This window comes from Anabrus simplex, chromosome 4, assembly GCF_040414725.1.
Source record: "Anabrus simplex isolate iqAnaSimp1 chromosome 4, ASM4041472v1, whole genome shotgun sequence".
NCBI classification, from domain to species: Eukaryota; Metazoa; Arthropoda; class Insecta; order Orthoptera; family Tettigoniidae; genus Anabrus; species Anabrus simplex.
In genome coordinates, this window is record NC_090268.1 from 226,063,162 (window position 1) to 226,090,167 (window position 27,006).

General features: G+C 40.6%; 1 protein-coding gene across 3 annotated transcripts in view; it reads right to left on the reverse strand.

The window, feature by feature from the left end:
* Positions 1-21,715: 21,715 nt before the first annotated feature.
* The window catches only part of Atg17 (autophagy-related 17), a 210,585-nt gene continuing 205,294 nt past the window's right edge, over positions 21,716-27,006 (reverse strand). For all 3 annotated transcript variants that reach the window (XM_067145389.2, XM_067145390.2, XM_067145388.2), the window contains exon 22: positions 21,716-26,539. In XM_067145389.2, the coding sequence (XP_067001490.2) occupies positions 26,336-26,539 (204 nt within the window). In that variant the 3' untranslated portion in view covers positions 21,716-26,335. The remainder of the gene's footprint in view (positions 26,540-27,006) is intronic.

Consider the following 27,006-nt stretch of genomic DNA (forward strand, 5'->3'; position numbering starts at 1 on the left):
TCGAGATTTTCCAAGTAATCGAGGTGAGACTGAATAATCCTGTTCTTATCACCATATCGTGCTATCAGAATTTGTTTAGTTTGTTCATATGTGTCTGCCGTTATAGATATACCGTCTACAAGACGCCTTGGTTCTCCCTCTAAGTACCCACGGAGAAATACGTGTTTGTTTACGACGGACACCGACGAATTTTTGTCAATGGAGGACTCGAACTGCTCCCAGAATCCCGGCCATTCTTCTACGTTCCCTGAGAATGACTGCAGTTTAATGGTAGGAAGCTTTATCTCCGCTGTAGTCGTGGGTTGAACAAGGACACTCGGATACGTAGTGGTAGAGTCGGCCTCATTCCTCGCGCTTTTTTGTTGTATGAGGCCCGTGGCCTTTCTAATCGCCCGTTTGGAGTTGTCCAGATATTCTTCACAGGCTGCCACGTCGTCTTCGTACTCCGCGTCATCGAGTAAATCTTGGATACTGTCATTTAACGTATTTAAGGACGCTAACGTTTCCCGTAGACGCTCGCGGATATGCTCTATTTCGTCTAAGTCCGTGGATTGATTGAACGAATGAATCTGATTAATAAAGCGCGTAGCGTTCGAACGTTGAGTTACTCGTCTACGTTTCAATTTCGTGAGCTGATTCGCTGTACTGCCTTCCATAATGTCTCCTACTAGTAAATTAATTCTTCACTGATCTGAAAAGTATTACTCCTTGAAATATTCAGACAAAAAAATAAACATGTGGAATGATTGCGCGGCTCAACGTTACGTCATACACTATTGTCAATGAATGGTTGCCAGAGATGTCTTATTAAAAGTTAAAGATCATAGCTTAGTTACTCCCTTTTTACAACAGACAGCGCTAGTGTTTTACTCGAGTGTTGCATGCATAGATATCTTTGGAATGGAAGCCATTACGGATATTTTGACGTAGGTGGGGTTATATTTCTTGTTACGAGCAATATTGAAATTCCGTCAAACTTCTATGCATTAAATGTTCAGAAAAAATTACCAGTCTACGGTCAACACTACGTATAGGTGTAATTGTGTTTCGTCTTATCTGTTGGTTTGAACTTGTAGCTAGTTCTGCGTTGGTAATCCTTTCTTCTCCTCAGAGATGCGTAGATAACCTATGTCGAGATTTAAGTCGCTCAACATACGTGTCCGTGGTGTGAAAATCCTCTTCTGTTCTCTCGTGTCGCGTTGAACTCGTAATATTCCCGGGTTTCGGCACCAAGATTTTGTGTTATAAATCGTAACTACTGAATTATAAGAGGACTTCACCGTCGTGTTCACAATATCACGTTTATTATTCAACAACAATACATATACGTCACAGAGTAAAGAAGGCAACTATACATATACAAAGAATACATAGATATTTCGATGTTGACGTAACCAATGTCAATCCGCGACAGTGGTGGTGGTGGTGATTATTGTTTCAAGAGGAAATACAACTAGGCAACCATCCTCCACATAACACTAATCAGAAGGAAAAATGGAAGGGATCCGACACTTCGAAAAATGAAGACATCAGCCAAAGAAAGACAAGGGCCACGGAGGAAATGAAAACGAGACTCCCTAGGCCTCGCATGCTCTAACACTGTCGGGGTCAAGAAAAGAACAAGTGTTGACCAAGGGAGGTCGGATAGGATAGATGAAAGTGGGGAGCCTGACACAAGTAAGTAGAAGCAATGCCAAGACTCAGTTGAGGGCCCCGTGGTCGCCACCCACGCTCCCAAGTTGAGAGCCCTAGGGCCCCTTCTAGTCGCCTCTTACAACAGACAGGGGAAACCGTGGGTGCCATTCTACCTCCCCACCCACAGGGGGAAAATAAACCGTTTACCGATATTGAACATGAATATTTCTGAAGCAAAAAAGTAGTATAATCTACTTCATCTTCAGTGCCGTGAAATGAAATTGTTACTTCAGCTAACTTTCAGTTCCGCGGAAAGGAAGAAAGACCATCAGAAGTTTAAAAAAAAAAAAACCTTCAGTGTGTATTTGATCCAGGAAATTGGCCAGAATTTGTCGATAAACATTTGAGAATAGCGTTAATTAAGGAAGATATCTGTGCTAAGAACGTGATATTTCCTACAGACAAAGAAACTAAACGTTGTTTTTGTGTATAGGCCCCCACCACTGGTTTCGCTGGCATCCAAATGATGAAACGGTAAAGCGTATTTACAGTACAAGGGTTATTAAGCTAAAATGTCCACCTCAAATAACTCGTGAACCGTTGAAGATATCGACATTTTGGTTTCACTTCCAGTGAGCTAGTTGTTGACAAAGAAATGTAAAATTTAACCCCTTTAATATCGCCATACGTAAAGGAAAAGCAGATATGCGATGGGTTTGTTTTCTATCCGGCTTCCCTTCTTCTTTTCTGATCCCGATCCAGATAGATTTCTTTTTCTGTACGGCTTTTAGTGCCGGGAATGTCCGAGGACAGGTTCGGCTCGCCAGGTGTAGGTCTTCTATTTGACCCCCATAGGCGACTTGCGCGTTTCGATGTGGGATGATGACGATACTAATAATAATGTAGTGAGAGGGTGAAACCCGGTGTCGGCACGTAGCCTACTCCTGTCGAATAACACCAGGGGGTCTGCTCAAAACTTTACGTCTCCATCCGACGGACGAATCACCATCAACAGCGTCATATACCTTCACTCCACATGAGCACTGAGGAGAGGTTTGGAATGTAATCCAGGCTTTTGGCACGTAATCTAGTGATTAGAAATTGTATGCTACCACCTCTTGCCGGCCAGCATTCTCATGGTGAAAATTTTTTCGACCAAAGGGACTTGAACCGGCTAACAACGCCTTGACGATCATGGCCACCAGGCGGGCTATCCCGACGGTATTAGGTTGGCGAAGCCTAGGGAGTCTTTCATTTTCACGGCCTTAGAGGCCGTTCTCTTCTTCTGTTCCCAATTCGAAGAATCGAACCACTTCTGATTACGGTGAAGAAGGGGTGATCGCCCAGTTGTAGGTCTACTACTTTTTAAAATCTATATATATAAAGTAATTTGTCCTGACTGACTGACTGCCTGACTGATTCATCATCGCCGAGCCAAAACTACTGGACATAAAGAAATGAAATTTTGAGGATATATTCATACTAAGATGTAGGTGCTCACTAAGAGAGGGTTTTTGGATATTCCGTCGCTAAGGGGGTGAAAAGGGGGGTTAACTTTTAAAATGAGTGTATCTATATCTCAAAACTTTAAAAGTTTACACATGTAAAAATTGGTATTTAGAATCTTCATTAAGAATAAGGAAACACGTATTTTTTTGTTTTCAGAAAATCCCAATAGGAGGGGTAAAAAAGGGTGAAAAATTGTTTGAATGCCTTTAATAAGGATTCCGGTTCTTATATCTCAGAAACTGAAGATATTACAGACCTGAAAATTGGTACTTTTGATCTCTTTTAAAAATAAAGAAACAAGTATCCTTTTGTTTTTGGAAAAACCAATTAATGGGAGGGTGAAAAGGGGGTGGAATTTTTAAAATGAGTGCATCTATATCTCAAAACTTTGAAAGTTTACAAATGTAAAAATTGGTATTTAGAATCTCCATTAAAAATTAAGAAACACGTATTTTTTTGTTTTCGAAAAATCTCAATAGGAGGGGTGAATAGGGGTGAAGAAGGGGTTGAATGTCCTTAATGCGGATACTTATATCTCAGAAACTGAAGATATAACAGACCTGAAAATTGGTGTTTGGGATTTCCTTTAAAAATAACGAAACACGTATTTTTTGTTTTTGGAAAATCCAATTAATGGGGGGTTGAAAAGGGGGTAAATTATTAAAATGAGTGTATCTATATCTCAAAACTTTTAAAGTATATAGATGTAAAAATTGGTATTTAGAATCTCCTTTAAAAATAAAGAGACATGTATTTTTTTGTTTTCGGAAAATCCCAATAGGAAGGGTGGAAAAGGGTGAAAAAGTGGTTGAATGCCTTTAATGAGGATACTTATATTTCAGAACCTGAAGATATTACAGACCTGAAAATTGGTGTTTGGGATCTCCTTTAAGAATAAAGAAACACGTACTTTTTGTTTTTGGAAAATCTAATTAATGGAGGGGTGAAAAGGGGGTGAATTTTTAAAATGAGTATATCTATATCTCAAAACTTTTAAAGATTATAGATGTAAGAATTGGTATTTAGAATCTCCTTTAAAAATAAAGAAACACGTTTTTTTTGTTTTCAGAAAATCCCAATAGGAAGGGTGGAAAAGGGTGAAAAATGGGTTGAATGCTTTTAATGAGGCTACTTATATTTCAGAACCTGAAGATATTACAGACCTGCAAATTGGTATTTTTGGGATCTACTTTAAAAATAAAGAAACAGGTATTTTTTTCATTTTTGGAAAATCCTAATAATGGGGGTTGAAAAGGGGGGTGAATTTTTAAAATGAGTGTGTCTACATCTTAAAACTTTAAAAGTTTACAGATGTAAAAAATTGGTATTTAGAATCTCCTTTAAAAATAAAGGAACACATATTTTTTTGTTTTCCGAAAATCGCAATAGGAGGGTTGTAAAAGTGTGAATAATGGGTTGAATGCATTTAATGAGGATACATACATCTCAGAAACTGAAGATATTACAGAACTGAAAATTTGAATATGGGATCTCCTTTCAAAATAAAGAAATACGTATTTTTTGTTTTTGGAAAATCCAATTAATGGCGGTTAAACAGGAGTGACAAATTGGGGTGAATTTTTTGAAAGACTATATCTACAGAATATCTGAGAAACGTAAAATGTTACAGACGTAAAAAGTGTGTATTTGGAATCTCCTGTAAATGTAAAGAAACATAGGCGATTTATTTTTGGAAACTCTATTTAAGGGGAACTAAAAAGGGGTGAAATTTTAAAATGAGAATTTCTACAGTATCTCAAAAAACTCAATACGTTACAGAAGTAAAGATATGGTATTTTTAATCTCTATTAAAAATAAAGAAACGTGTATTTTTAGTTTTTGGAAATAACACTTGGGTGGAGGGGGGGTTAACTGTGACTGAAAATGGTGATGAATTCTTTTAATTAGGCTACTGATATCTCAAAAATGAATATGTTACAGACGTGAAATTTGATATTTGGAATCTGCTTTAAAAGTAAAGAAACACGTATTCTCGGAAAATCCAATGAAAGGGGGGGGGGGGAGGGAGTGAAAGAATTGAAAGTTAATTGACTTAACTGTATAAGAATACATACATCTAATAAAAACTAAAGTTGTTACAGACGTGACCATTGGTATTTGGATCCCTCAAAACCCGTTTTGGGGGGAACCTATCTTGGGAGCGGGAGTGAGAAAAAAGTTGAATTCCTTTCATGACGACACATAAATCAAAAACTGAAGAAGAAGTTAGAGTCGTGATAATTGGTATTTAGAATATCCTTTACTATTAAAGAAACAAGTATTTTTTGCCGGTTAATTCACTTGGGGGGGGGGGGGGAGTGTGAAAGGAAGTGAAAGAAGGTGAATTATTTTTATGGGGATACTTATATCTCAAAACTGAAGGTAATAGACGTGATCATTGGTGTTTGGAATCTCCTTTAAACATAAAGAAACACGCCTTCTTTTAATTTTTTTTTGGGGGGGGGGGGGGGTGGCGGTGGGGTGTAAAAGGAGGTGACACCAATTCATTTTACTGTTCATAATGTACTTATGAGGAGCCTCCGTTGCTCAGGCGGCAGCGCGCCGGCCTATCACAGCTGGGTTCCATGGTTCAAATCCCGGTCACTCCATGTGACATTCGTGCTGGACAAAGCTGAGGCGGGACATTTTTCTCCGTTTACTCCGATGTTTCCTGTCATCATTCATTCCAGCAACACTGTCCAATATTTCATTTCATTTGTCATTCATCGATCATTGCTCCAGAGGAGTGCCTCGGCAGCCGGCACAATTCCTATTGTCGCCGCTAGATGGGGCTTTATCATTCCATTTCTGACTCTGTCGAATGACTGGAAACAGGCTGTAGATTTTCGATGTACTTATTCTGATGATAAATCGATCATTTTTAATCTTTCTTAGGTTCGTTTTCAACAGCCATCTTTTCCTTCGGAGAACGTTCTTAGATTACAGTAGATTCTCCTACCATATAAATAAAAATGTAAACACATTTGAAATAAACGATAGGAATGCGATTGACCGTCAAATTGTTCACCTCTATAATAAGGTCAATAATGCACGGAAGTCGGTCATTCGTATCGTCAGAAATTTCGCACACTTGCCTACCCGCGACAATGGTGCTGGTCACATTGTCAACAATGACAATGGCAGCAGATGTAATTTACCGCCAAGTAGCGGTCTTGCATCTTGAATAATAATAATAATAATAATAATAATAATAATAATAATAATAATAATAATAATAATAATAATAATAATAATAATAATAATAATAATAATGTTCTGGACCGTCGTCAAATGTGCTGACCGCGCTGGAAACGGGTCCTGGACGGGTAATGACTAAGAATGCAGTCCGGCTGCGGGTTCAGTACCGTCAATGCACCCAAGACGACACCACGCCGGATCTCCTGAAGGATTTGTTCCATATTAAAAATGCATATACGAAAAGATGGCAAAGATTTAGGGACCCAACTGACCGGGTGGAATACCTGGATCTAGCCCGAGAAGTACGAAATCGATTTCTGGAAAGAAAGATTGAAAAATGGGAGGAAACTTGCCGTAATCTATTAGAAAACGAGTCAGATCGAGAATTTTGGCCGATTAGCGCAGAAAACGAGTCAGATCGCGAATTTCGGCGGATTATATATCTAAAACAATAAGCATTTAGTTATAAATTTCAGTATAATACCGTAGCGAAGCACGGGTATCTTGCTAGTATTTTAATATTTAAATATTTTAAATATGACTTTCAGACATTCAGTGTAATGTTAACTAGGCCTTTCTTTCTTTTTGTTTATTAATGTTTCTCCTTTCTCTGCCACTCTTCCCACAGCCTGGTGGAGATGTGATTGCATGTGGATATGACCCAGTTTTACGGTCAGATGTCCTTTCTGACATGAACCACGCATGGTTCTCTTTTTTCTTCTTGTTGTTCACATTAACTCAGGTGGGATTTGGCGACGATAGGACGCTGTGAAGGCAGCGGCTATGGCCTAAATTAAAATACAACCTGGTGTGAAAATGACAAACCACGGAAAACCATTTTCAGGGCTACCAATGATGAGGTTCGAACCTACCATCTCCCGCACGTAAGCTATCAGCTACGCGGCGCGTGCCGCGTAGCTAGATCGTTCGGTCTTGTGTGGTTTAATGTCACGTCAGGGTAATAATATTGTCCCTTAGAAGCCGTTGCATATCCATTCTTCCTTTATCTCTTACCTATGGCGATATAAAAGATGTTAAATCATACAATTTATCATAGTGTGTGTATTTATGGGAACAGTAGAGCGAATACGCAACTGACAGAAGAAGGTAAAGGAATTCTGTATATCAACAGCTAGCAGAAGTTTCATACGTAGCGCGAATCAAACAGGGCAGGCCCTGGCTGGCAAAAGAAGCACATTTGAATACACTGTATTTTCTCGAGAAGTACTTGTCCAATTTTCAAAATAACTGCGGCGATATGTTCATAATATTCGTGTAGAAAATAGTGTAGTTACATTTGACAAAACAAAGTACTATTATCTCAGAAGCATGATCAGCATGAAACAGTTCTTTTATAATCTTTGTTAATTGTTACATTAAAAGAACATTCCGCCTCTGTAGTGTAGTGGTTAGTGTAATTAGCTGCCACCCCCAGATGTATCCAAATCCCGTGTCACCTCCCACAGTTGACTCACACCTGATTACCTGCTGCATTCACAGCTGCCTTATCACATGGGAGTTGCTCTTTTAATTCAAACACAATAGGTCCATTTCGTCCGAATTAAGAAATTTTCCCTTTCCGCTCACAGCAAGTGATCTCCTGAACGCTCTTTTTCTGAATAATTCTACATAGTTGTAATTCTTCATTATTCAGAAAGTTATTAAGATAAATCTTAAGACAAAATATCAAGTGGATTTCACGTGTAACATGCCTTTACGAACAAGAGATGTCTCATGCTCCAAGATGCATAGTTTTGCCTTTTCCACGATTTGGACAATATGTTCTTAACAATGTGTTGTTAATTGTGTGTATCTATGAAACCTGTACTTTGTGTGTATTTTAATCTTGAACTATGAACACGGCTGAAGATGTTTTCAAAAGAAAACGAAACATGTACCTTTTTTCTAAATAGAGTAATGTTCTTTTAATGTAAGAATAATCAAAGATTATTTAAGTGGTGGAAAGGTGGAATTTTTTTAACTTGTTGAGTTTATATATATGAAGTTTATAACATGTAACGTAGAGTAAGTCGGCACTATTACTGAAAGTGAAAAGAGAGTGCGGATATCTTTAATGGTTCACGAGTTAATTGTGGTGGACATCTTGCCTAAATAACCCTGTATAGGTACTTAGAAGAAAGGATGTAGTTTTTGAAACTAAGTTAATGGTGGCAACTTATGTAATGATCTGAACATTCAGTACTGTGATAGGTTCGGTTACATTGATCTAGGGTAAACAAATGTGGGCCCCAAAATTCCTTCAACCGGCCCTGATCACTAGTTACTTCAAACCACTGCCTTCGTGATGTACAGGCCGTACTGTACCTCCGATGACGTCACGCAAAGAGGCGAACTGTTTCTTCCGTCCAACCCGTGTAATGCAAGGACATGATGCGTCTGTACATGGTAATTATGAAATATTCACAAAAGTTGTATTAATATTGCAGGCAAGATCACTAAAACCTGAAATCGCATCATAACTCGTAAGTCAGGTCTATGTAATTTTGGGAGAAGTAGTTTTGAAGTGCGATCTACGCGGTTAAAGCTTCAGTGTTTTACTCGTCAATGTACCCAACAAATAATTAGCCTATTATGCATTAATACAAATATGGAGACAACAGACGTGCAATAATAAACTGTACTTTCATACCTCAAGATGGCCATAAATAGTTACCGGTACTTCCCACATTCACGGAAAATGCCGAGGAATGGCTTTTACTCGCATTCATTTTGGGGAGAAAAGGCAGCGTGTACTCAACATTACGAACCCAAGAAATAACGATATGTAGGTTCCATTGGTTACTGTCCACTTTTATACTTTTTCTGTCTCAACAAAAAATGTTCTGCTGTAAATCTGTGTAACAAGAAAGTCAAAAGCAGAACTCATCATCAGTTCCGGAAAATGACTGAAACATACACCTTTATTCTTCGTAACAGGTATTTTTGGTTGGTAGTTTCGTTTTTCATAAAGGTAACCTGCCCCCATACGAAGAAAATGAAAATATTAATGCATTTTTACTTGTATAGTTGTATTTCGGCGTGGTACGCACAAGTTCTTAGCATTGTGACAAATGTGAACTTTCACACACTGTATTTAAATTTGTAGCACATTATATTTCCGCAAAAACGTCTTATACGATAACAATTAAATGAATAAATTACACGAGAATTATTACGACCCTTGAATTTATAATACTCACCACGTCTAGATACCATGCCTAACCTAAACTATGAGGTCTCGTTATTTTAATAACAGCTGTTTACGTAAATCCCGATGTGATATATTAAAAAAAAACATGCAATATAATTAAATATAAATGTTTGTCTCTCAACGGTCATAATTATTCTAAGACTGCCCCCAATCCTTATGGATTACATTCACAACATTCACATGTACAATTTGTAACGTTCTCTTAGCTCGCCTCAATTGTTCAGCTGATTGGCTCGGCGCGCTTTCTACAGTACGGCCTCTACATTACGAAGGCAGTGTTCAAACCGTTGCCTACGCTACAATGCAAGGCCTTGAAACGCACTAATGGAAACGGGTGGCATCCTGATTCACCATTCAGCCGCAAGGATCGCGTTCTTGCCCCCTATTATTAGCATGGCCGCATATATGTCGATAAGTAAATTACATCCTAAATAAAAAGAACTGAATGTTTTTGCGAGTATTGGCAGTACTTTGTTTATAGAGCGGTGTTGCATTGGCTTGGATATGCCATTGAAGTTTCAAAACTTTCCTTTTGAGGGACTTCTTACCAAGTTTCAAAACTTTCTCTCTTCTACTTGAGTGGCTCGAAGCAATGTTACCTAAAAAAGGTCTCAGAAATTTTCATAGTAGAAAAAGAGGTGGTTTGTCGTCTTTATACTTTCTACATTTAATTTCACTGTTGAACTTGTCTTTCGAAAAGAAAAAGTGCACCTTTTAGTAACTCTCTTCGGGGCAAGTACTGCATAACGGAAGTGACAAATTCCGTCGTTCACTGCAGAAGTGCGACAGACGATGATTTTCGGTATCTGAGGGCTCCTCGACCTTGAAAACGAATAAGACACAATATTGGACTTTGAGTAGCTGGAGAAGGGATATGTTCTAAATAGCCTTTACAGTCTGCTTGTTCTTCTGCCACACGAACCATAATGCCATTTTATTCCGCTTGGCATCTTAGGTAGCTGACGAAGGGCTCTATGTCATTGCTTGTCAAGTTCCTCGTCAATGCATAATGCAAAATAATGTATACTTAAAGAGGTATTTTACGCAAGCCACAGTGGACTGGGTAGTCAAGATCTATGCCTAATACATTTCCCTCACGAATCTTTTTTACTTTCTCTGAATGCATTTGAATTTTCTTAATATATGGCAGGAAATCGTTAATTAACCAACTGAGGCGTTCATCTTCAGTACTAAAAGATGCTCGTTTGTTCTCGTTCCTGGAATATGTCCCATGTGAGGTGTTGCATCGAACAACTTCATAAAATGCTCCATAAAACAAATGGTTTATTTTAAACTGTATTTAATGCTCTCGGGACAAACCACCTCCATACTTTTCAAACTAGAGATTGTTTCAGGGGAAAATACAATATTTTTAGCTCTTGCTACATTCATTTTCTCCAAATTTGTTGGGCAAATTATTTTTCTGGTTGGTTTCTTAATTTAAGATTTCTGAGTTTGAAGAGGCCTCTCAAATGATCGCCGGTCACGGCAGCATTGTTTACAAAAATACCTAGTGAAAAATGTTGGGATCGCCCGATTCTTATGACGTAACTCAGATCAAATCTTAGGAACAGAGGCCTAATTTCATCAGCTTAAAGTCGTACCTCATGCGTAATACTTCCTTTGTATAATGTTTAGAACATTGAACATTCAATGGAAACTTGTGAAACGAAATTCCACTACCTTTAATTTCTCGTGAATAAACCATGAGTGGAAATGCGAAAGCTTAACATCAGACGAATACATAATACATTCACAACCAACTCAGTTAATAAACACGTTTAAAGGCGCGAACCTGGTACACGGGGGGCAAGAAAGCGATCCTAGCGGCCCGGCATTGAACTTCAGTGTGACCACTTCGATAGCGTTTTACGGGCTCTATTTCCAGGCCTTGTATTATAACGTAGGCAACGGTTCAAACACGTCCAGCATGGAACAGTCAAAATCGGCGCACGCCATGACTTCACGCTACGCGGCTTTCTGATTTTTTTACTGAATATGGCGTTGCCTACGCTATAATACAAGGCCTTGAAATGCACTTGTGGAAACGGGTTGCTTCCTAGTTCACCATTCAGCCGCTAGGATCGCGGTCTTGCCCCCTTGTATTCGCATGGCCGTATATGTCAATAAGAAAAGTATATCCTAAATAAACAGAACTGAATATTTTTGCGAGTATTGACAGTACTTTATTTATAGAGCGGTGCTGCATTGGCTTGGATATGTCATTGAAGTTTCAAAACTTTCCTTCTGAGGGGCTTCTTATCAAGTTTCAAAACTTTCCCTCTTCTACTTGAGTGGCTCAAAGCAATGTTGTCTAACAGAGGTCTCAGAAATTTTCATAGTAGAAAAAGAGGTGGTTTGTCGCCTTTACACTTTCCACACTTAATTTCACTCTTGAACATGTCTTTCGAAAAAATAAACGTACACCTTTTAGTAACTCCCTTCGGGACACGTACTGCGTAGCGGAAGTGACAAATTCCGTCGTTCACTGCAGAAGTGCCACAGACGATTTTCGGTATCTGAGGGCTCCTCGATCTTGAAAACGAATAAGACACAATGTTGGACTTTGAGTAGCTGGAGAACAGATATGTTCTACACAGCCTTCACAGCCTGTTTTTTTCTTTTGCCACACGAACCATGTCATTGTATTCCGCTTGGCGTCTTGGGTAGCTGAAGAAGAACCCGATGCCATAGCTCGTTAGGTTCCTCATCAATGCATAATGCAAATGTTTACTTATGAGGTATTTTACGCAGGCCACAGTGGACTGGGTAGTCAAGATCTATGCCTGATACATTTCTCTCATGATTCTTTTTTACTTTCTCTGAATGCATTTTAAGTTTCTTAATATATGACAGGAAATCATTAATTAACCAACTGAGGAGTACATCTTCAGTACTAAAATATGCTTTTTTTTTTTGCTAGTGACTTTACATCCCACCGACACAGATAGGTATTATGGCGACGATGGGATAGGAAAGTCCTAGGAGTTGGAAGGAAGCGGCCGTGGCCTTAATTAAGGTACAGCCCCAGCATTTGCCTGGTGTCAAAATGGGAAACCATGGAAAACCATCTTCAGGGCTGCCGACAGTGGGACTCGAACCCACTATCTCCCGGATGCAAGCTCACAGCCGCGCGCCCCTAACCGTACGACCAACTCACCCGGTTAAATGATGCTCGTTTGTTCTCGTTCCTGAATATGTCCCATGTGAGGTGTTGCAGACGTTATGCGCATTGAACAAAATAATTGAATAAGCATTGAATAAAATGCTCCGTAAAACAAATGGCTTCTTCTTCTTCTTCTTCTTCTTCCGAATTTGGCCAACTGTGGACCGCATAGAACTTAAGGCTTGTTGGCCTTTCTTCTCTTCTCTTCCCAGAACCTTTTCATTCTCTCGCTTCGTATTTTTCTCTCCTCCTCAGAGATTATCCGGTTGGGCTTCTTTTTAAGTGGTTTGTCCTCAAAAAATTTCTTTTTTTAAACTGTATTTAATGCTCTCGGGACAAACCACCTACATAGTTTACAAACCAGAGATTGTTTCAGGGGAAAATACAATATTTTTAGCTCTTGCTACATTCATTTTCGTGAAATTTGTTAGGCAAATTATTTTCCTCGTTGGTTTCCTAATTTAAGACTTCTGAGTTTGAAGATGCCTCTCAAATGATTGCCGATCACGGTAGCATAGTTTAAAAAAAGTCCAGTGACAAATTTTGGGATTGCCCGATTCTTATGACGTAACTCGGATCAAAACTTAGGAACAGAGGCCTACTTCGATCAGCTTGAAGTCGTATCTCATGCGTAATACTTCCTCTGTATAATGTTTCGAACATTGAACATTCACTGGAAACTTGTGAAACGAAATTCCACTACCATTGATTTCTCGTGAATAAACCATGACTGGAACTGCGAATGCTTAACATCAGACAAATACATAATACACTGACTGACAGAGCAAATGCAACACCAAGAAGGAGTGGTCAGAACTTTATGCCAATTGCAGGGTAGACTGACGTCACTGATGTATGCACATGATGTGAAATGCGCCGCTGTGCTGCGCACGTAGCGAACGATAAATGGGACACGGCGTTGGCGAATGGCCCACTTCGTACCGTGATTTCTCAGCCGACAGTCATTGTAGAACGTGTTGTCGTGTGCCACAGGACACGTGTATAGCTAAGAATGCCAGGCCGCCGTCAACGGAGGCATTTCCAGCAGACAGACGACTTTACGAGGGGTATGGTGATCGGGCTGAGAAGGGCAGGTTGGTCGCTTCGTCAAATCGCAGCCGATACCCATAGGGATGTGTCCACGGTGCAGCGCCTGTGGCGAAGATGGTTGGCGCAGGGACATGTGGCACGTGCGAGGGGTCCAGGCGCAGCCCGAGTGACGTCAGCACGCGAGGATCGGCGCATCCGCCGCCAAGCGGTGGCAGCCCCGCACGCCGCACGCCACGTCAACCGCCATTCTTCAGCATGTGCAAGACACTCTGGCTGTTCCAATATCGACCAGAACAATTTCCCGTCGATTGGTTGAAGGAGGCCTGCACTCCCGGCGTCCGCTCAGAAGACTACCATTGACTCCACAGCATAGACGTGCACGCCTGGCATGGTGCCGGGCTAGAGCGACTTGGATGAGGGAATGGCGGAACGTCGTGTTCTCCGATGAGTCACGCTTCTGTTCTGTCAGTGATAGTCACCGCAGACGAGTGTGGCGTCGGCGTGGAGAAAGGTCAAATCCGGCAGTAACTGTGGAGCGCCCTACCGCTAGACAACGCGGCATCATGGTTTGGGGCGCTATTGCGTATGATTCCACGTCACCTCTAGTGCGTATTCAAGGCACGTTAAATGCCCACCGCTACGTGCAGCATGTGCTGCGGCCGGTGGCACTCCCGTACTTTCAGGGGCTGCCCAATGCTCTGTTTCAGCAGGATAATGCCCGCCCACACACTGCTCGCATCTCCCAACAGGCTCTACGAGATGTACAGATGCTTCCGTGGCCAGCGTACTCTCCGGATCGCTCACCAATCGAACACGTGTGGGATCTCATTGGACGCCGTTTGCAAACTCTGCCCCAGCCTCGTACGGACGACCAACTGTGGCAAATGGTTGACAGAGAATGGAGAACCATCCCTCAGGACACCATCCGCACTCTTATTGACTCTGTACCTCGACGTGTTTCTGCGTGCATCGCCGCTCGCGGTGGTCCTACATCCTACTGAGTCGATGCCGTGCGCATTGTGTAACCTGCATATCGGTTTGAAATAAACATCAATTATTCGTCCGTGCCGTCTCTGTTTTTTCCCCAACTTTCATCCCTTTCGAACCACTCTTTCCTGGTGTTGCATTTGCTCTGTCAGTCAGTGTACATTCACAACCAACTCAGTTAATGAACACGTTTAAAGGCGAGCCTGGTAGACAGGGGGCAAGATAGCGATCCTAGCGGCCCGGCTGTAACCACTTCCATAGTGTTTTACGGGCTCTATTTCCAGGCCTTGTATTACAGCGTAGGCAACGGAATATGGCAACCCTCGACAGGAGACAATAGGAAAATAGTCATCAAAACAAGCCAATAACAACACAGAAAATGGCCGTATTGCTCATATTTACACAGTCCCTGTTTTAAGGACTTGTGGATCCCTGGCAGTCATACAGGAAGGACAATATCTCCTCTCTAATACTTCAGGTATCGTTTCACATCATTTGTCTATGTTTTTTCTCACGCGAATGTTCAACGGAAGTGTCACTGATAGAAAAAAATAAAAATAAAACTACGTCAACTGATGGTCGTTTCCTCATCAAAAGAAGAACCCAAGCTTACCGCTATGGACTGCCTCGCGAAGCGAGCAACAGGCGAGTAAATCTACACGTGGCTAATGTTCGTCGTAGGTCACTTTGAAACAGTGGTGCAACCAGGAATTAGATCCGGGGAGGGTTAACTGCTTCATATCATATGAAATCAAATAAGCTGTCACCTAGAAGCAGATGGAATATAGGTATGTTTATGATTTCTGGTGTTTTCAAGCCAATCCTATTCAAGCAATACTTATTATTAGCGATGGGGATGGACAATGCTCTCACTCGAGACTGACCTCATAGATCTCGAGCCTCTCGCAAGAATCTCGAGACCGATTCTCTTGTTCTGCGATCTGTGCGACGTCCCAGTAACTACGAGCGTAAGCTCGATAGTATATCATCAGCGGTTATTGCGTAAAATAGCATTCTCTTGTGGGAACGTGTGTGTCGATAAATTTTGTCAAAAGCCTGGAAAATACTGAATGTTCAACTATGAGTCCCTTAATACCATTAACGAAAGTAAAAACAGAATGTCAGTATCTTGAACGATTCACGAGTTATTTGAGGTGGACATCTTAGCTGAATAACCCTGCATAATTTATGAATAACTGTAGATAGGCTGTACACCTACCTGGATATCTCGCAATTGTTGTCGACAGGGTAGTTTCTTGTGATGCAGATCGTGCTGCAGGTGTTCTCTGTGACGACTCCCCTTCAGTGATATGTATCTTTAAGTGCCGGATCATCCCAGAAGTATTTCGGCTGACGTATTTCACTTCTTTTGAACAAACAACACAATGGACTGTGCTATGTGGCATCTCTTCAAAACAATGCCACGTTCACGACTTACGTTGCGATTCGGACATCGTCTTTAAGTTGTCACGTAAAATTAGACACAATTACGCCTACACATTGCACCGTCATATACAGAAGTACCTAATTATGACGCGAATACTTTATAACATCGTAACGAATTTCCTTCGTCACCATAATGTCGGTAAACACGAACACTGCTCAAACGGATATTACACGTGGAGCCTGATAAATTATGAGTGATAACGATGAACACCTATAATAGCCCTCAGTTTTTGTACTTAGCCTGCTCATTCGTGTATTTACCGCTGCATACAATGCCATAATACGTATCCTTCACAATTGTTATACTGCGTCAAATTAGACCTCGGTAAAAATGAAAGAAACGAACGCCCTAGTCGCTTGTTGACACGTCTTTGCGGAATGGAGAAGATCCGTGGTTTGCTATTCGCATACTCGGCACAAACAACGTTCAGCTCCGTCACCTTGTAGGCCTACGACACGCTGCACAATGCAGGGACAACGCTCTCCAGATCGTCTCAGACTGACGTTGTTCTTTTTTTCTCCTTATTCTACCACTTGTTCCCACACCTTCTGGGGTCGCGGGTGCTGAGTAGCACATGTAGATTTGGCCTTGTTTTACGGCCGGATGCCCTTCCTGACGCCAACCCGATATGGAGGGATGTAATCTATTGCGTGTTTCTGTGGTGGTGGTTGTTAGTGTGGTGTATTGTGTGAATATGAAGAGGAATGTGTTGGGACAGACACAGGCAGCCAGTCCCCAAGCCAGAATAATTAATCGAACCCGGGACCCTCTGAACCAAAGGGCAGTACGCTGACCATTCAGCCAACGAGTCGGGCCCTTCTTAGACTGACCATCACTACTAATTATAGCTATTCTTAAACAAGATCTCGTTCATATCAGATACGCTTAAAAATAATCGCATATTTAAAATCAACTACTGCATTAATGATACCGTAAACCACAGGCGGGTACAATTCGGCTCAATGAGCAGCATTCCAGTTCAGGCAGGTAAAGCAGCCGAGAGTAGCCTATCAGCTGCTTGCACGGCTCTCAGTTACAACTACTATAGGCTCCGTGCGCTGCTGGGAAAAATGCACCGCTGCGCTGCGAGTGGCGAACATTGTAAGTTAATGCGATCACCGCGCACATCTCTCTGTCGTTTCACAGCGTGTTGCTATGGCCGACTAAATAATAACAGTGGGATTTCAAAGTGTTTTATGCAACAACAATCGGCCAAATTATTCCAAACTTCAAGAAAGTGGTCATGTATTAAATTTACAAGAAAAACTGTTCGCAGGAAATACCAACAGAGCGAATAACTGCAAATATAAGAGAAAAACGTTGGTTCAGTAGAGAGACTACCATTTCACGATAGAGACAACATAGTACCGTAATGTATGTATTATTTGTGGTGATAACGAGATTAATTTTCATGTACACATTAACCAATGCTGTCTCCAGAAAAATATATTTGGCCTATCTCTAATACGATATCATGTTAGCGTAGGTTAATGTTGCGAGGGAGGCCTTGGTAAAATAATAACAATATTTCCATGAAATGTAAGCCTATTTCTGCTGTTATTTTACAGTTTACTCAGAACTTGTCACCTCGTGTACCGATCAACCCTGTGAATTGTCTGGACCTCGCAGCTAAATACAACAAGGAGAAGAGCTTATAGAGGAACTTTTTCCGATAAAAAGGCACAGGTTTGATGTTGGACCAGTTGAAAATATCAGAATATCTTAACGTTGCCAATAAATTATTGTGTCTGTATTTATAATATGATCGCGACCACCTCTGTAATATAACGGTTAGCGCTACTAGTTTCCTTCGTCGGGGGCCCGGACTGGATTCCCGATACAGACAGAAATTTAAGATTGACATGAGGTTACATGCAGCTCATGTTCATTAGGGGTTGCTTGAAAAGAGTTGCACCACCTCCGGGCGACAACAGAACTTGACGTATGTAAAATGCGGTATTTCTGTGAGCTATTGATATTGTGTAATGGAGGCCAATTTCTATAATTACAGTATATTTGTCCACTGTCTTTTTAAATCCATTTCGTGAGGTTGTGACAGAATACTCTAAAATTTCACATTGTGGTCTGTAGTACGGTATGTTATTATTATTATTATTATTATTATTATTATTTATTTTGCACACTTTCGTGGTAATGATAGTCAAGCAATTGTAGAGATTTTAGGAAATCAAAGCAGAATAAACCTTAATGTAAACTACAGTTTTACGTAGAATTTGAACCCATAAATTTCCGTACAATTCCAGTCGTGGCAATGACCACAGTCTTCTGCATGGTCTTGTAGATGTTGGTGTTGACGTCCAACTTCTTCAATAATTTGTTTGTAATTATTAACCTTTGCATTATGTTAAGAGTAACTGTGTATTAAATACTGTAAATGTACAAATCCGGAATAACTTCCTGCGATTTACTACTAAGATCCACCGTCTTTTCAAATCCATTTCGTGAGGTCGTGAATGAAAGCTCTGTATTACTGTATCTACTAATGCAGCCAAGAACAAGCACATCATTCTGTCAGAACGTTGTGACATTAAAAATCATCATCTGAAGACAGCACTGTAAAATAATTGAATAAATGCATGTAAACGTCACACACATTCCAGCTTCTTATGTTGATGAAGATGACTACGTAGTTCTCGTAGTATCCACCCGCAGCAGCACAGTGCTATACGCACGGAGCCTATAGTCTACGCTTCACAGATATTGCGCTGACTCCGTCAGACTGTGCCGTGAACTTCTGATTTCTGTTCGCTTCAAACAGCTGCACCGAGCGTAAATTAACAGAATAAATTAACACAATAACCAACGCACACATAAAAAAAAAGCTCGCATAGTGACTTTATAACCAAAAGAAATATTTTCTTTCCAGGTTAGATGCCAAATCAATGATTTGACCGCCGAAATAACACTTCAACCTGCGAGATGGGTTACCATTGGAAGGCTGGCTGTCTCGGAACTCGATATGAAACGACTCTTGGAGACAAAGTCACACGGGGTAGAAAATGTGAGAATTTCTTCATTTCACTTCCGAGTGATAATTCCAACCCATGGTGTATGTATCACCTGAAAGTGACGGTACCATAGCGGTACGGCAACTAGGGCAGAACTTAAAAGGTGTACGAAATTCTGTAAACAACCAAATGTTGGCTAGGCGACAAGCCAGATAAGTTAGTTAGGTGTAACATAACTGACGTAAAGGTAAAATTAGCTGATAGAACGAGACATTGGTCATAATAAAACAAAGTTTAAATCTCTAGATACGCGTATCTACTACTAAACAAGTTTTCATTCCGTCCCTGAAGGGGACAGCGTCCTCCTGGACGGTAACACCGTCTCTCAGGCCAGGGAAATTCGATACGGTTAAGAAGATGCTCCGAGCAAGTGAGAGGGTTGGCGGCGATGGCCTATACTAGGAACTTGCGCGGCATTCGCTTTAGTGCAGGAGAATGGAAAACCACTCTCAGGACAGCCGACAGTAGGGGACCACCACCTCTCCGACTCCCGAATACAGAGGCGTAGAACCACGGTAGAATCCTCTGCTCGGTTGGTCGGACGGAATGCAGAGCTGTCGGACCACGGACCAGCCGTGGCCCCTGGTGTAAGCGCAGATGGTAGGGGTGAAACTGCTGAGTATGCAATATCCGCAAAACAGACGCCCGGATGATATTCATCTCCTATGCAATGGCCCGTTGCTAGTGTGAGGGTTTTGACAGATAGCGTCTACTGTACAACCTCTTCATTGTGAGCAGACGTCATGGGACGATCTCAGACATGCAGTGTCCTTCCCACGAACGCAGTAGCCCGCATAAGTCTTTTCACACTCCAAAATATCATACCTGTCGGTTGTTGTCTATCTGGATAGCGTTCTTGATACCAGCACTGTGCCTAGTTTCTCCATAGATTAGTAACACATCCACATACTCGTCGCTGGAATACATCGCAGGCAGTTCGCATAGCTACATACCTACCTACCATCACATCGTTCCAATGGGGCACACTTTGCCCCACCTGTGGTCAATGAGGTTTGGAACATCTATGATGTAGCTAAACCATTGCCTCTCTCTTAGCCACAGACAATTATCTCCTCATCCTTGTCCAACCCAGCTCCATACCCTATGCAATTATACTTACGGCCCTTTACAGGGCCAAATAAACAAATCAGTCTGTGGAAGCTATCAAGTATGTAATGTTACCACCTTCCAGGCAATTAATGAAAAGAACTTGCGCAGGCTTGACACATAAGACCACAGTTCCCAGCCTATAAATACCTGCTCCTGGTCTGTGTGTGCACCTCCTGTTGTAAGCTGCGTGTTCTTAGTATCAGTGCTCGTTTTACAGGTTCATTCAAGGTACCCATAACGAATTAATAGTGGTGCTCACGATTTCTGCTATCTTCCAGCACGTAACCACATATCTTGTAATACCTTGGTTTAGGGAGAGAGATCAATGTATTTGAGAATTGTAAGAATGGCGGGATGCATACAACTGGATTGCAAGTGGCTAATACGGTGCGGGGATACATTTTTACATATTCATTATAGACTTATACCTTTCAGCACTCAGTCTGCAAGTCTCTATGAATTTACTAAACGCTGCCACAATCCTCTATTTGTAACTAGTTCTGTGGACTTGTTTAGTTCTATATTCCTTAAATCGGAAACTGAGTCTAACCATTGTCTTCTTGGTCTCCCTCTACTTCTCTTGCACTCAATTGTTTCCAAGCAGTCCCTCATCTGTCAAATGGGAGTGGGACTCTTGTTACTCCCATAGATCCAAGGCTTGCTTAAAACACTGAGTGTGCTCAGTAAGGAAATCTCCTCTAACGGGTTAAGGACTACCAGTGGATTGTATAGTCGTAGCTGCCTGAGCACAAGGAGGGCCATGACTCAGAATATGTCCGAGATGCCCACTTCCATTCCATAGTAACTGGTATCCTGACTCTCAGGACCACTTACTAGGCCACTCAGCCGTTGTCCATGGCTAATGAACTACGATGTGACTACAGTAACCTACACCACGAGCCATAAGGAGATAAATTTATATGGCATGTTTTTATGGCTGGATGCCCTTCCTGATGCCAACCTTAGTAGAGAGCTAATTCAGATCAGACTGATCATCAGAATGATGGTAAATGGAATTGGGTACGGGAGTGAAAGGAATTGGCTGTGGCCTATGAAAGGAACTGTCCCGGCATTTGCCTGGAAGTGAAAATGGGAACCACAGGAAACCATTCTAGGAGAGCCGACTTTGGGGCTTGAACCCACTCGTCTCCCGAATGCAGAGCTTAACTCCATAGCCGTAGCTCATTAAAGCGTGGCAACTCTACTCAATTCAACAACTGCACTATGTCGTGGCAAATTCACTTGCTATCCAGTAAGTGATTTCTGTGTAGTGTAAGGCTTGCTATCGCGAGAGTGCGCCAACAGTGAATGTGTAGGAGCAAAGCGGAGCATTGTTTGTAGGTGGAGGTGAGTTTCAGATACAAATAACGTAATCAAATAAAAAACTTTTTATTTTATTCTACATTTGTACAGATCTGATTCCTCTGCAAAAGAAGAATCAGTGACACCATTTCACTTATACACAGTATACACACACATCTCTGATTTGGTACAACCAAGCCATATCTTTTCTTTAAAGAAAATAACCTTTCCAAACCAAACACTTGCGACGAGTTACAAAAAAACTCACTAGGAACCTACAATTCTTAAACTATACTGACCAGAATAACTCAAGAACTCATTTGAATGTGGACGAGCGGAATAACGTGGCAACTTCATTTACGACAACAAGCCTCTCACACCGTCCGCTCACTATGTAACACTTAAACTTGCGAAGCAATCATTCCAAGATAATCTTGACCCTACTTCACTAGCTTCCTTGGAAGTGAACGTTTCTTCGATGCCTAGCCCAGTAAAAAGATAATAAAGAAATAAAAATAAATGTTCTACTATCACAAGTTGCATTAACATTCTCCGAACATCACAATGGACACTTGACGTTCCATATGTGGCAAACAAACAAAAACTAAACCAACATGTTTTCTAGAAGGAAATTTCCAAGTTAGAAAAACACAGGTTTAAAAGCTCAATGGTTCTACACTGTCTTAAATGCGTATGAAAAAATATATTAGTATAAATATTATTTTTGTGTCAAATCCTATGTACACCACGCATGCATACGCACACATAAAAGTGTGTTTACTATTTCAATTTACTTATATTATAAGTATATAATATTGCACGAATATATTTACAAAGCTCGGTTGCGGGAATCGATTAATATCAACACACAAAATTGCGCCAAGCTAGAAAACGATTAAAAAAATTCAACAGTTTAAGAAGACTTCATAATTCAAGTACAAAAATCTATATTTAATAAATGTGTACCCCACATATCAAGCAGAGGGGGCACTACTATCACACTAACTTACAATTACAATAACAAAGTAAGAAAGCCAACTAGATCATGACAAAATCACAGGCTTCAAAGAAAATAACACTACACTGTTGTTTTAATTCATCACAGCCCTACTAACTGCTTTCAATACACTCAGATAGATCCAGAATATATTATGTGTGATTCTACAAATAAGGGAGTCCATTCTTTTAAAAATATTTTATATAGAATAAGTCAGATCTTGGAATTACCGAGAGAAGAATAGGTACTTAGTGATGTGTCTTTTGTGATTGATCTTTCATTCAATGTTCCACTTTCAAGGCAACTGTGGCCATCTAGCTTGTCATTCATATCAAGTGTCAAATATTATAAAAATGCTGAAAATTTACCTCTAATGTTAAATATAAAACTACAATCTGATCTCTGTTGGGAATAATGGACCTTAAAACTTTAGAAAATAAGTCAGGGAAACCTTGTTAATTCATCTAATTGAAGACGGAGATTCTTAAACCATTGCCTGAAACATGCACAGCCATTCCCTAGCAATGGCTTAATTAAATCTGCTATTTGAGTGAAGAACACACACTCGCTGCCAAGCGTGGGCGTATAAATTCTTTGCAGGTTGTGTGTAGTGCTGAGTATCTGACAGGCACTGTGAATCTGTTAGAAACCTAGGCAACCAGTCAAATATTTCTCTTTCAGTTTAGTGTCATCATGGTTTAAAACCAGCTGATCAGCTCAAAAGTGTGGTAAATGAAATTTGTGCAGATGACAAAGGTGGTGATGAAATTATCATTTGCTGGGAGCTTACATTCAGGAGATCGTGAGTTCCAACCTCATCATCGGCAGCCCTGAAGATGGTTTTTCCTGGTTTCTCATCCTTTTTCTTTGCAGTCCATTTCACTTTCAACCTGTGTCCAAAAATCTTTTAAAAGTTTTTCTTCTTTCTCAAATGATTTCTTCTGGAATGTCACGCGGTAAACTTGCCTTTGATTTCCATTCCTGACATTACCAATTATTCTGAGTTTACCACTAACAAAATACAATACTCTTACCTTTTCTGAGACATCACGGCACATCCAGTGAATGCAAAGCCAAACACTTTGCGAATTTATGATAATGACTACTATTCTGTGTGTATGGTGTGAAACTGGCCAGGACAGATATAGAAACATCAAGTAGGTTCAAATACCTATGATCAATTATCCAACAAGGTGGCAGGCTGATGGAAGAGACTGATTGGTGCTGTGTGGCATGGTCGAGGTATTTCTATTTAACACCCTTGGGGGGCCTGCACATCTGGGTGTATGAGGAAGATCAAGGCTTTACATCCGCATCATCATCATCATCATCAACAGTGTCAAATGCCCTCACTCCATACGATCAATGCGGAGAAGTTTGAAATTTAATCCAGGTTTTTGGCATGCAATCTAGTGATTAGATATTGTACACCAACACCTGTCCTATCTTATGTCAGCCAACATTCTGATGTGACTTTTTTTTTTCCACCAATGGAATTTGAACCGGCTAACCACGGTGTCAGACCATATAAACTTGATGCCTTAACAATCATGGCCGAAAGAATACTAACAGGATGCCTGAACTGGAGTAAGTGCACCAAATGGTAGATCAGCAAAGACAAGGCAGTTAACAAAATGGGAAGTTAATTTGAAAGTAGCCAAGATAAGAATGTTACTAGTGGATGCACAACAATAGACAAAGTAAAAAATGAAGTGGTGAGAGAAAGGCTTAAGGTGGGCAAAAAATATTGCTGAAAGTAAAAGAAGCTCGGTTCAGGTGGTAGAAGTAAACACATGATGACCAAAGAGACTATGAATAGACAGTATAAGGGAACATAGGAAGCAAAGAGGCCTCAGAAGGCTGGATGATTGTTTCTTGTCAAGTCCATGAGGAGTAACTTGCAATATCTTGTTGTAACGTTATTACATACAGTATTTCATAGGTTCGATATAAATAATTTGGGTGCTAAGGAACTCACAATGTAAAACTCAATCAAGTCATAAAATAAATATGACGTGAGCAGCAACTTAAGCAAACACTGCACTCCAGGGGAAAAAAAAAAAAGGAACCTGACAATACTGCTTCCTTCTCTTCCCATCCCACTCACTTTGAGGTGCCAGTTGTTAAACTACAGAGAAGCACAATAATATACTGTACTGTATTGTAGACAATAGAGAACGAGTAGGGACACCACTACTCGTGTCGGCAAGAATTCTCAGAGAAGGCTATAAAAATGTTGGGCAATAGTTTATTTTTGGCTGCTTCTGTGAAAGCTCAGGAATATGGGTTTACAGTCCCCAAGGCTAATGTCCTAATCATACTCTGTTTCCTTGCGGTAGGGAATTTGAGCAGACAACAGAAATGCTGACCTACAGCATAGTGAAATAAGTTACTGAATCTCTACAATACGAATATCACTACTAAAGAGTTTCCTTTTCGAGGACGTGCCCTAAACTGGACTAAAGTGATGGGAAGAGAAATTTAACAAATTTGTATTTAAAACCAGTTAAACCAAATGAGTATGTCTGGTGATGAGCCAAGGATGTGAAGCAGTCAATTTAAGACTTGGACAGCATGAAACTGAAAAGGCTGAACACTTCAAGTACCTCAGTAACGTTCTGTCGACCAACAACAGAGTTGTGTATGAAATTAAAGCAGCTGCAGTCTTCTACAATTCTGTTTCCCAACTATTACGGGACAAAAGCTTTGGAGCGGTGAGAAGGTGATGGCTCGTTCATTGTCACACCCAGCCTGCTAGAGTGGGGTATCATCGACTCTTAGGATGTACCAAGTTATATCCTAATCTGCAGTATGTCTGTCTGCTTTTGTATTTAAACCTTATTACTCTATATTAACAAGGCTTCCCTGTTTCTCATTTGCAGAATATCACCTTTTTCAACTAGTAACAAAAGAATCATCTGCCAGTCAAGTCATTAAATATTTAGAAAACAATGTATGTGCACAGAAGTCTTATCCTGCTATACCGGGAAAAAGTGAGTTAACAGCTACGACAATACATGCCAGTACACCTAGTCTACACTTTAGAAGAGATTCTGCAAGATGCAAGAGACTTCGACATAAGATATATCCTATACTATGTGCAATCAAAAACGTCACACCTAGCTTAAACACTAAATATACCGAACGACCGCTTTCTAGAGATCGAAAAGAAGTCTTACATTATGATTGAGACAGTGGAAGGACTGAGTGAGGATCCAGCCTCGTTCTCATGACAGAGAAAGAGCACACTTATCTTACATTAAGAAAATACTTAAAAAAAATTATCACAACAGCAATCATAGTGGATGGAAATAAAATTACAATAACATGTGAAGACGCACAATATGTCTGCTGTATAAAACATGCGAATAAAATATTCCAGTACCAGAACAGTCAAGCTGGTATCAGTCCACAGAGAATGAAACAAAAGAAAGAACAAGGGAAACTGTACATCATTCCATCAAACTCTGAGACTGATGGAAATAGTAGGCACAGGATAAGTAAAAAGCTTACGCAGATAATTTAATACGAACACTGATTACAAAAGAAAGGTCTTCCACATTCTGTGCACATAACAATACAACCCTTCTTTCCTTGTTTCATTCTTTTTAAAATTAAATTTCAACAACATACTGATATGGTTTGAACTAAAAATTCATCCTTCCAATACATCATTTTTTCCTCTGTGAACACGCTAGCAATTTCTTGGAACAGGGTTTGATGTAGCACTGCTGGATGCTATAGGCTGCTGGTGCTGCTGCTGTTGTTGCTGCTGCTGCTGGTGGTGGTGGTGATGGTGGTGGTGCTGGCTGCGGAGAAGCAGCGACTCCTTCTGCAACGGCCGTACTTTGACACGATAGAACTTGGTCCCCTTCGGTACACGATAACGATTTCCAGGCTGCGAACAACGTATTACAAAATTTAGGTTAACAGAGAGAACATTTACACTGAAGTCAAACAAAGTAGGATGGCAGAGATGGAGCTACAAGTTAAGAGAGGAAAGCTGCTGGAATCGAAGAATTCGAAGTAGAAATGTTAAAAGCTGTTAATGTTAATAATAGTATTAATAAGAACAGTAGAAGTCAGAGAAAAATGTACTCGCTATAGTGGATCGTCGTTATATGAGAAATTTAGTAAAAGTCAGAGGGAAAAAACAATACAACTAATCGGTATGGAACGGCAATCGGTATGGAACGGCAATCAGTTTGTTCAAAACTCGTGTTTTCGCAGATGATTTCCATACTCTGGCTTACTCGTCAGTTACCATATTTACCCGAATAATCCCCGCCGCCAAATAATGCCCGCACCCTCATGTTAAGGCGGCTCATTTTGAAAAAAATGAAATGGACTAAAATTCCTTCCATC